Source organism: Momordica charantia (assembly GCF_013281855.1).
Source record: "Momordica charantia cultivar OHB3-1 chromosome 4 unlocalized genomic scaffold, Mcharantia_2.0 BLBB01000004.1, whole genome shotgun sequence".
In the NCBI taxonomy this organism is placed as follows: Eukaryota; Viridiplantae; Streptophyta; class Magnoliopsida; order Cucurbitales; family Cucurbitaceae; genus Momordica; species Momordica charantia.
Genome location: NW_028275162.1, coordinates 22,158,281 through 22,170,393, shown reverse-complemented (window position 1 = coordinate 22,170,393; position 12,113 = coordinate 22,158,281). Strand labels below are relative to the sequence as shown.

General features: G+C 32.2%; 2 protein-coding genes across 4 annotated transcripts; one reads left to right on the top strand and one right to left on the bottom strand.

Annotated features, from left to right (window-relative positions):
- The first annotated feature begins 5,320 nt into the window (after positions 1-5,320).
- Positions 5,321-7,156, top strand: HMGB6 (high-mobility group box 6). Its single transcript, XM_022285696.2, has 8 exons — positions 5,321-5,520; positions 5,861-5,943; positions 6,031-6,079; positions 6,185-6,301; positions 6,413-6,470; positions 6,582-6,626; positions 6,707-6,793; positions 6,956-7,156. The coding sequence occupies exons 1-8, from the start codon at positions 5,348-5,350 to the stop codon at positions 7,016-7,018; spliced, it is 675 nt and encodes a 224-aa protein (XP_022141388.1). The 5' UTR covers positions 5,321-5,347; the 3' UTR covers positions 7,019-7,156.
- A 2,604-nt stretch (positions 7,157-9,760) lies between these two features.
- Positions 9,761-11,599, bottom strand: LOC111011992 (E3 ubiquitin-protein ligase). Of its 3 annotated transcripts, none has more exons than XM_022286000.2 (2): positions 10,179-11,599; positions 9,761-10,105 (listed from the first exon to the last, which is right to left on the bottom strand). In XM_022286000.2, the coding sequence occupies exon 1, from the start codon at positions 11,455-11,457 to the stop codon at positions 10,186-10,188; it is 1,272 nt and encodes a 423-aa protein (XP_022141692.1). In that variant the 5' UTR covers positions 11,458-11,599; the 3' UTR covers positions 9,761-10,105; positions 10,179-10,185. The 3 variants fall into 3 exon arrangements, with proteins under 3 accessions (XP_022141692.1, XP_022141691.1, XP_022141693.1); XM_022285999.2 differs by having other exon boundaries at positions 9,761-10,090; XM_022286001.2 differs by having other exon boundaries at positions 9,761-10,087.
- Between the last annotated feature and the right edge of the window lie 514 nt (positions 11,600-12,113).

The window sequence follows — 12,113 nt, the reverse complement described above, 5'->3', positions numbered from 1 at the left end:
TGTGTAAGTAAGAAATAGATTGGATTAGAAATTATGAATAAAACAAATTCTAAATCTTATTAGTTATGCTTTATACCGTATTAAAAGTTGAATGTTTCATTGAACATACTAAGATTACAATCGAGGTTGTGAGAAATTATAAACTGTAGTGGCATAGCAAGAAGAAAATGAAAATAAAATAACCATAAGAGGAGAAAAAAAAAGACATTTTGACATTTCGACATGTCGACGACATGGGGGAAAAATCGACTTTTCCCCCTATATTGATGTTAACATGCTCGACGTATCGAACGACATGTCAACATGTCTCTCAACATTTTGAACCCTGAGTAGGAGTAAAGATTATTAAATTTCAATCGACATATCAACGTAGACATTTTTTTATGTGTTATTCGACGTTAATTTGATTGGTAAATCGATATTTTTATATTATTTTAAAAACTCAACAAAAAATTAAATATATAAAAAAATATTACTAATATTGACCTAATATTAATATTGATAGTTTTAAATTTATTTAAAAAGATTGAAATATTTATTTATTAATTAAAATATTTTTTACAAAAATATTTTATTTCTTTAACATTTTTAGAAATATCCACCGTAAAATTGATACTTCTATATTTCTATCGACATCAACATTTAAAACGTTGGTCTTACTCTTAACTAATTGAGCTATATTTAATAATTAAATCACATGTGTTCTAGTTACTGTATTGTGTATATATTCTTAGTTGTAGTCTTTTGGTTTAAATATTTGTATGTTTGCTTCATTTTTGTTTTCTAATTTTAAAATGCTTGATTTTATCTTGATAGGTTCAACTTTTTCATTGTAGCTTTTTGCAATTTTAAAACATCTATTTTATTCCTATACTTTTTAAAGTTACTAATTGTGTCCTTATTTCTATAACCTTTTAATGGTTGAAACCCTTTTAAAGTAATTTTATAGTTTTCTCAAAAAAAAAAAGAAGTAATTTTATAGTTATATTTCAACAAATTTAATGTCTGAAATATCGTGTAAATATTACTATTGAAATAAATTAGATAAAAAAAATGACGAAATTAAAATAGTCACCTTTTTAAAATGCATAGACATATTCTAAAAATATATTGACTAAAATAAATAAGAAGATGAAAGTATAGAAACAAACGTCTTAAAAGTATATAGACAAAAAATAACCAAAGTTCTAGCTATCCACCTTGTTTATAATAATAAGAATCTTGTCTACCAATTGGATACTTTAATTATAGTGTACAACAATTTGAACACTTTTAAATAAATGGTTCATCCTAAATATTTATTTTATTATTTAATTTCACATACAATCTTATACTAGTTTCAATAGGTCTTGTTTCGTAATTTTGAGCATAATCTGGAGGATAAAATATTCATTATATTTTTTTAAGTTTGAAACTGATATATTTTTAGATGGTAATAGATATTTTATTCATTAATTTATGTTCTTCTTGACATTTGAAGTAGTTGTTATATAAATAACGAAATCTTTAAAGTTACGATGTTGATGATTGGCTATACTTTAATTGGGTGCTCTAATTACAGTAATGAAGGTTCTAAAATAAAATTGTATGTTAACTTTTTTAATATAATTTTATACTAGTTTTAAATAGGCTTTATTTCACCCTTCCAACGTGACATAGTGAATAAAATATTTATTATCTTATTTGAAGCTGAAAGTTGATTATTCTCGTCAATCTCTAAGATGGTATTAGGTGTTTTGCCTGTTGAATTATGCTGGGATTGACATTTGAAATCGTAGTTGTTGTTGTATAGATAATGAATTCATTTAAATTATACAGATTATTGAAAGTTATACTTAAACTTCCTCCTCTAATCATAGCGTAAAGTAATTTAATTGTTTTAAAATAAATTTCGTCCTCGATATTTATGTTATTTTTAATTTCATATGTAATTTTATACCCGTTTTAAATAGGTATTCTTTGTCCCTTCCAAGCATGGTTAGGTGGATAATTTTTTTTATTATTTTATTTGAAGTAAAATATACAACCTTTGTCAAATTTTTAAATGGTAGTACATGTTTTACTCATTGAATTATACTGGGATTGATTTTAGAATAATGGTTGTTGTATAGATAATGAAATTACTTACCTTTATTGATTGTTTGAATTTATTAAAACTGGAATACGTATAATATAAAATACGAAATTTGAAAAGTTTTTAGGTGAACTAGACGATAATATACCTATCGTGAAATATATTTCACTAGATAAAGTAATAATGTGGGGGTTAAATTATATATTTGGTTGATCAATTTAATCATTATACTTTAAAATATTGAATTTCAATTTGTATACTTTAATTAATTAAATTTTATAATTGTCCTCTACGACGAACATTATTAATTTTTACAATAAATTAACATAGACTCGTAAATGTCTCAACCGTGACACTGTCTCTATTGATCTAAATATCTCATTTAGTACAACTAGGGATAGAGATTAAACTCACAGTCTTTCGGTTAAATATAGATGTGTCTTGACTAATAGAACTATGTTTATATCAAACTATGTTCATCTAATTAAGGAGGTGGTTGTTGACACAAACTAATTATTTATTGTTCAAGCTCGTATGATACTTCTCTATTCCACTTGTACGGTTTCATGTACCTTCCCTTACTTACAACCAACAACGGGTTTTACGTTTCCTTTTCAATGTTTTTTCATCACTCCTCTTGTAATTTTTTAGTGGGTGTGTTATCATTTTCTCGAATCATCTTATAATTATCATTAAGCTTGGAACCCAATATATAATAAACATATGTTTCGTATAGTAATACTGTATATTAAAAACACAGTACTTTGTTAAGTGGGTAACACATAATGTAGAGAGTCTGACACCTCTCCGATGCTAAAAGGTCAAAAGGATAAGTGTTGTAAGTTTTGAATGGAAGACTCGTATAACCAACAACAATAACTCTAACTATCCTAAGGAAGATGTCTAGCTCTCCAGGAAGTCTAACCTTCTCTTTTTGCATAGTTCAAGAACCCACTGAAGCATAAACTGAAATATCATGAAGGTAGAAAGTCGTTATTAACTAATTTATTCACAGCATAAAAAGATTACTCCATTTGTCGTTGTTGATATGAATAACATAAACTATGTTATATCATTCTACCATAGAATTTGCCTTGAGGGGTTAGTCCAATGGCTTCTACGAGGAAGGCAAACGCAAATAAGGCTCAAGAGCTCGTTAAGAAGGGCATCAAATATCTTTACTTTAATGATTGACTAGCATACTTACTGTTTTTCCCATGTCATCATTCATAAACTTGTGTTTTCATTTGCTAACATACCTTCCATAACTTGATTAATTAATTCTAGATGATATATATCATACCTTCCATAATTTGATTAACTAATTCTAGATGAATATATATATATATATATATATATATATATATATATATATATATATATATATATGATGAATATATATATAAAATGTTGGTCTCGTCGTCATTTCTCATTGCATGGTTCTATTTGTGTTATATGTCATATAAAATATTTACTATTTTTCTATAATATACTATTCATAAATCAAATATTCATAGTTGTTCCAAATCAATCCATTTGCATTTCAAATGGAGCAAAACATTGTTTTTGCATATATCACTTACCAAAATCCAAGAATTGTGCACGTTGACTTATCCATCATTCAATACACGTTTTAATATTATCGATCAATGAGAAACACAATTTTACTCGTCACACAAACAACCTCAATACAAACAAGCTAGAAAAATTCAACGATATTACAACAACAAATCTAACATATATTAGGGGATGATCCTCATAGCGTATTGAATTTCATGTCTGTTATTTTTCTATTAAGAAAATGAAGTAAATGAAACCTACCGCATGCCTTAATGAATTGATTACCTGCCAAGGGAACAAAACCCATCATTGGATCATGTTTAAGGCCCTAACTCAAGTAATATGATTTATAAAAAAAAATAAAAAATTGAATGAGTAACATATGGTTCTAAAATTATTTAAAAGATGTATATAATTTTTAAAATGTAATAATTCGTCAATCTTTACGTTTATATTTTATATGGTATACTTTAATGTATATATTAATTAACTACATTCGTAAAATAACAAATTAAATCACATATGACCACCATCTCTAATTGACCTACCTGTTGATTAAATATAGTTTAATGTGTTGTTACTATTTGAAGTCCATCTAAAGTAACTTAAAAGCTATCTTCGATATACTCTAAATTAGTACTTGCTATGGATGAAGTAAAGCAAAACTAAGAATACGAATTGGACGCTCAAAACCTGACAAGCCAAACCCAATATCAAGCGGTAGCCCGAGAAGTCAAAGTCTGAGACTTGAGAAACGGACCCAACCCAAAGACCAAAGACCAAGACCCACAATTGATCATGCATAGTTGGATGCGACTTAGCCAACTACACTTGCTCGATGTGTTGTTCAGACGATCGGTCGGCCATAGATCAAGTCGATTAGCCTACAATCAGTTTGTACATGTCTTATCTCGATGTTATCTTTTGAATTACATAATGGGCCCACAAGGTAGAAGATCTCAAAATATAAGGAATTCGAATCGCTTTTATCTAAGAAATTCGAATTGATCTAAATAATTTAAATTCGTGTGATCTTATTAGGAAGCAATTCAAAAAGAGAATATATCCTATTAACCCTATTTTTTTTTCCTTTATGAATATTACACAACGAAATCTTACTTATTGTTGCACTTCATATAAATTCGATTTGACTTAGTGATCAGAGTATGTGTCGTGTTCGTGTGGCTAGCACCACATCTATGTGTAATTCTATATTGTTTTGCATTTATGTATAATATCATTCATTTTTTATATAAAGTGAGAATTTGACAATTAAGGCCATCTAAATTTACGCATAAAAAGTAATTATTCCAAAAGCACTAATTTAAAATTATTTTTTAACAATATAAATTTCATCACGTGGCTAAATATGAAAATATTAAAATTGAAAAACGAGTGGTATATGCATTCATCACGTGGCCACTGGTCTACATAGCCGGTTGAATGAATAAACCAAAAAGCCCAAGCCCAGGTTTACCGATGGCCCAATAGTCCCAGCCCAGGCCCATTTAATGGGCCCCATTATAGAGAACGATAGTATGAATTTGGAACGTCGATATAAACCCGTACAGAATCAATGGCGGAAGCTTGAGCCAGGTCACGGATCCTCGTGAAACGAAAACAAAACGCGGGGATTAAGGGCGCCAAAATTTAGAAAAAATTTCCCTCGTTCTTTACAACTCTTAATATTACCCTCTCCCATTTCCTCTGCTCATGCGTAATTTCCCCGTTCCTGAACCCACCGATTCAGCGCCAGAGGACACAAAAATGGCCGGCGGAGGATCTTCGAAGTCGAGGAAGAGAGTGGAGGCTACTCCGGCGGACGCCGCCGTCGCCACTGGCCCTTCACTCGTTCGAGCCAAAGACGGCAGTGCTTTCGCTCGATGGTGCGTTGTTTTCTTCATTTTTCTTGATGTATGTTGTGGTTGAATGATTTTGCCTTGCTGAGAACTAAAGAAGCGTAGGCACATTGTGGAACGTCTATTTAGGCTGTGTGTTCTTACTGATTTGACGTCTATTTAGGTTTTGTGTTGGTCTTTTAATTTGTTCGTTTTTTGCGTTGATAATGTTTGGCTTTCATTTCCGCCTTGTAGTCTTGATTTAGAGTTGAATGAAATGATCGATTTCATGTTTTCGGAGGAATTGCAGTACCGACAATCTTGAGTTTCTTGATAACGAAAGAATTTGATTTATCTTGTTTTATGGCTTATTTTTTGGCTGTTGCAGTGATGAGTGCGGCAAGAGTGTTCCCGTAGCCCTAATTAGCATGCACAGCTGCAGCTTGGACGCCAAAATAAGAATGAATTTGGGTACATTATCTGTTTGGATTCCCGAATGCTTAGTTTGATGCGGTTCTTTTCTGATTTGGAACTCATACATTTCTGTTTTTTCGGCAGAGTCTCAGACTGTCGAGAAGCAAACTCAAGCTAAAAAGTCATCCGAAAGGTACTTTGTTCGTCGCTTTGCACCTATCAGCGCACATTTCCTCCTATTTAAATCCGATTGTTGCGATGAAATGAATTGTATTAAGCTGAATGATAATATGTACAGGAAAAGATCAGCATCATCTGAACCCAAGGCTAAAAAATCCAAAGTTGAGAAGAGGGGGAAGAAAGACAGAGATCCAAATGCCCCCAAACGCCCCCCAACAGCCTTCTTTATCTTCATGTATGTTAATTCCTCGCCCACTTTATGCTCCCAATAGTCAGATTGTTCAGATTTCTACAGTGTGATCATTTACTCGGGCCTTAACTGAATTCTATTATTGTAATTCTTCAGGGATGACTTCAGAAAATCATATAAAGAAGATCATCCTGATTCCAAAGGTGGTAAGGAGGTGAGCACATATCTATACTCATTTCAAAGTTTCCTGTGAGAAAACTGTATTGGTAGCCATTAGTGTTGGCTCAATCCCTGATTGAATTGAATACTCCCACTGATTTTTTAGGTTGCAAAGGAAGGTGGTGAGAAATGGAAGTCATTGACTGATGAAGTGAGTTAAATTACTTGGCATTTGGAAAGATGTTTATGTTTAGCCAGTTGTATTACCTAAACCTTGAAATGTTTGAACAGGAGAAGAAGCCTTACCAAGATAAAGCAGCTGAGTTGAAATCAGAGTATGAAAAAGCCTTGGAAAATCTCAAGAATGAGAATGAAGATGTAAGAACTGTTGAAACTTTTAATTAAGGCTTTATATCATTTCATAACTATTTTGTTTTTGTAACTATAATGTGTTAATTGTTTGTTTTGTAATATAGTTTTTATAAACGTTTATCAAACGGGATCTAACTGTTGAAATGCTAATGTGGGATTTTTGTTTAGGATGAAAAGGAGGCAGAAGAGGCTGCAGAGAAGGAAGTGGAAGAAATTTCAGATGAAGAGTAGGGATATTATTTTGCATGCTACTAGGGTTTTGGGTTTTGTAATAGCAAATGGCTAGAAATAGAAACAGCTTCTTCACTGCCTGGTTTGGTTTCTGTTGTAAATTCAGTGTCTAATTTAGTGAAAACTGCTGTTGGATTCTGTGGTTGCTTTTAAACTAAAATCGACCATTGATTTTTTGATTAATTAAAACGATCTTTAGTTGTAGTTGGTAAAGGAATGGTTAAAAAACACATTTTTTTTTCAGCTTTTGAACTTTCAAAAGTGACAATCTAATGTTTGTATTTACATTAATGGCTGCCAACTAAGAAATGGGATGTCATTATTATCTGAAAGGGATAGTGACTGTGAGAGTTTTTGAGAGGTGGCTCCAGCTCATCGCAATCCTACTGTGCAACCTACCCAGGCAGAAATTTCCCAAGAAATGTTTACTCAGAGACACGTTGAAAGGGTGGGGATTGACGTTTGGTTTTAATACTTTTTTTTTCCCTGAAGTCCTAAACTAACCCATAGTTGGCAGCTTCTTTATAGCCTTTGTATTTAACCTAATATTCAAATGATAAAAGACTAAATTGTAACTAATTTTAAAGTTGGATTACATTGTTATTTTAATGAGAGTACATGGACCAAATATATATGTTTGTTTTACCTAAATAAATTCATATTTGAAGTAATGTACTACTCATGGTTGTAGTTGGTTAATATTCAAATTTTATTCGATTAAAAAATTTGTATTAAATTGGAATAATTCTATAGTTTGAGATTTGATTGTATCTATTCTTATAATTCAGGGGTAAGTTTGTACAATTTGCAATCTATCACTAATAGTGTTATAATAGTTGACTTTAACTGTAACAATTTTATAAGTTTAGGGGCGATGAAGTGCAATTTCCCTTATTTTATAATGTTTAAGTACAAGATTTTTGAAAATTTAATTATAATTGGCTGAAAATGCTTTTTAAAAAGTAATTTCAAGGTCCTGTTTGCTTACTCGTAGTTGTAATGAGAATGAATCGGAACGAGAATGTTCGAATAGTAAACGCTTCCTTAGTGCTCCATGAACATTGAATAAAAAATACTCCAACTTTAGGGTAGTTGAGTATAAATTGAGCTATATATGGAGAAAAATCTTTGTTTATTATAAATTTTTTGGAATCGTAATCAGAATTTCTTTTTAAATGTTGTTTACTAAAAATCGAAATCAGATATATAACAATTACTAGATCTCGTTTTTAGTTAATTACAAATACTGATATTTTTTAAGTACAATAATAATAAAATTTAATTTAATTTATTACAAAGTAAATATTTTTTATTATAATAATTTATTTAATATTAATAAATAATAAATAATTAAAATAAAATTACAGATATTAGTTGTGAGTTCAAATCCTCTTCACGATATGTTGTATTAAAAAAATATCTATTGATATTAATTAATATAAATTTATAATATTATATAATAAAATCGCATCAAAGTATACATAGAGAAGAAATTATAAAAGTATAAAAAATAAAAATTATATGTGTCTAGTAATAAATATGTGAGGCTCACCGGAATTATAATGAGATTGATGGAGTGTAAAAGATTACATCAAAATGGAGACTGAAAATTTTGAAGTGGGTCTCACCATTTGAACAAGAGACTGAAAATTTTCATTACCGTGGGTAAGTAAACGGGTCTAAATCACTCATAATAAGTTTTTTTTTTATTTATCTTTTTCTTTTTTCAAAAGGTGTTTAGAAAAATGTTTCAGAAGTACTTTTGTCAAAGTGGAACATTCACATCGTGCAATATATACAAAATCAATTTTGGACTTTATCTTAATGAATAAAAGGTAGCAAGAAAGCTGGATTCTACAATCTCATGGTAACGTCTTCCATTTTTATACATCTTTTCCTTTTCTGAGTTTTGGAAAAAAGTGTATGCTGGGAAAAGAAAAACACGATTCTTCCACGTTTCTTAAAATGTACTGCATCATTGCATGGTTTTAACTTCTAAAAATTTAATTACCATAAAATAATTTTTTTTATTTATATTTGGAACAAATTAAAAATGAGAACCAGAAAGAAAAAACGCTTTTTATCGTTTCTAAAATTTCAAACAAGAAAGAGGAACAAGAAACGATAATGTTACCAAACATACCTATCGACGTATTTTTAAAATATCCATTTTAATCTTATATTTTTAAAATTAAGAAGTGACAATTTTAGTCTCTGTTAAAAAAAAATTAACACAAATTTATACACAATCAAAATCGTTTAATACAAATTTATGACTACATCTCAAAAAATTTAGTGAGTGAAATGTTAAAATATTGATTGAATAAATGAGATAAAAATAAAAATAAAGGAGCAAAATGTTTATTTTTTAAAAATATAGAAGAAAAAGACATAATTTTTCATTTTATAGATTATTTGTTATGACACCTATATATGGATAGATGCATCTCTTCATCAAATAATTATTTTTCATCGGATACACCTTTTCACTCCAATAGTTATAACTCTTTTGGATTAAACTCCTTAGTTTCATCGAATGGTCACAACTTTTTTGGATTTGTTATCTCAACAGACACTTATAGTATTTATAGTATGTATTTAAAAGTTGGGGGCAAAATGAAGAGGTAAAGATTCTCCTCCATAGCCCCATTTACAGTATAGATTAATCTGAGCATAATTAAGATACTTGTTACCATCTCAAAATTCGGTGTTAGATTGAACTTAAAAAAAAAAGAACCTCCATTTATAACCAATCCACACCTAAGTTTTATTTATATAACAAGTAAAACTTCTTTGGGATCAATCAACGACCCTTTCCCAAATTATACAAGTTCTATATAGATGATCGTGCAAGTAAAGCACTCTATTTATAACCACAATTCACTGAATCTAGATGAGAACTTATTGAATGAGGCGACCGCAATGTAGCTACTCCCTAATAATTTGAAAAATTATATGCCTGCATATGATAGTGTAACGTTACCGATTATATCGCGAGGACCTATCTTTTCTTTGATTGAGTTCATTTTCCACCCCTCAGTGACCTCCGTCTTTGGGCTCCTTTGGAATCTTCTGTAAATTGCAACGCTGTGAACATACAATAGTGGTGACTGCAAACCAAAATCAAAATCAAGAGCGGAGAAAAGTGAAATGAATTTACCTTTTTTCTACCTTACAAGGCCCAAGTTGAGGATTCCCCAGGAAGTGTTGGGCCATGACCTGTCCTTGGCCTTCATCAAAAGAACCCTTCCCCAAGCAATCCAGCCCTCCCATGGCATCCTCTTGTCCCAAGCGCTGCCCCATTCCAGCATCAGCCGCACCCCTTCCTCCGCCGCTCTCGCCGCCTCCTCGAACCGCCCCTCCCCCAAATACAGCTGCCCCAGCGCCACCCGCGGCTCCCCAGCAAACGGATTCTTCTCCACCGATCTCAACAGCAGCTCCTCGGTTCTATCGGACATTTCACAAACACCTTCCCAGTACAAATCTCTTGCGGTAATTTGATCGTCTGCGTCGATGATTCTTGTGCAGTTTTTGAAAATTGGTGGAATTACCAGCTCTAGATCCTCGTCTCTCTCTGTTTTGAGCCCTACGTCACCGGTTTTCTTCCTCTGTGCGATTGTAATGGCTTCCTCTCTCGCGATTAGGGTGTATATGGCTCCCATTCTCGACACGGAATTCATCCAGAGTCCAGGCTTGCCGTTTCCAGGCCAGAGAGATTTGTAATTGTTACCTGTGAATTCGAGGCGGCCGTTGGAGTTATCGAACAGTGAATCTTGGAATCCGAACAATTGATCGCTGAAATCGGCCATTGTCATCGTGAGGAAAATCGCAACCACTCGCCTCGAAACCGCAACGTCTTCTCCGGTTTTAATGTGCTTCACGGTTACGCCATCGGCAGGGAGAATCGACTGTAATTTCTTTCTCCACGCTTCTTCGTCGTTGAATCGTCCGTTTTCCACGGCGTCTTTCAGCGATGCCTCGGAAACCTTGAGGTGTTCGACGAGTTCCGAATCGGAGTAGTGGAAAAGAAGATCGTCGTGAATCAGAGGCTGCCGAGGGACGATACAGAACAAATGAATCAATCGCTCCGCCGCGTCGCCGACATGGCTACGAACAACATCGCGGCCAGTGGAAGGATCGAAGATGGCGAGATTGACGTAGGAATTGGAGTAAGCCGAGTGGAAGAGGCCGCACAAACAAACCGGCTCTGGCGCTTTCCAGATCTTGAGAATTCGGTAGATATCGACAAGATGATCGAGGAAGGTGCCGTGCTTGTGCCAGCACTCGCCGGCGCCGACGGAGCGGAGGACGGAGATGAGAGAAGGAAGGTCCGTGTTAACCTTTTCGAGCTCGCCGCGGAGGAAGGGACGAACAGAGTCCAAAAGAGCCTGAAAGTGAAGGTTCTCCGGCAACGATTGATCGGAGGAAGACGACGGCATGGTGGCGAGAAAGAGGAATGTCGGCCGGAGAATGAATCGGAAATGGCCGCCGGAAAGATGAAGATGAAGATGAAGATAAAAGATGAGGGGAAGAAACGTAGTGATATTGAATACGATTTGTTTGAATGATTCTGGTCGAGAGCCATTTTATTATATAGTTTTTTTTTTTCTTTTTAAAATATTATTTTTGTCTCTCTCATTTTAATGTTGGTTTATTTTTGCTTCCTACAAACCTACTTAATACCCATAATCTATAGTCTATAATATAATATATTAAAAAAGGAGAAGATAAGAAAATTATATAATATAATATATTAAATAGGTAGAAGATGAGAAAACTATATAATATAATATATTAAACAGGAAGAAGATAAGAAAAATATAGCATAATTCAACTATAAGTGACATATATTCTTTCCTTCGAGGTCAAAGATTCGATCTCTATATCTCACATTGTTGTAAAAAAATAAATAAATATGAAAGAAAATTTTGAACATTTTTTTAATTGATGGAGTAATTTACCAATTATGTCATTAATAATTTATTATAAAAATTAATTATCAACCATAAGAAATATATAGGATTAAAAGGTTAAAATGCAAAAAAAATTTCCTACAACATATGGTTAACTTCTTTTTTAACCACAATTTAAAAAG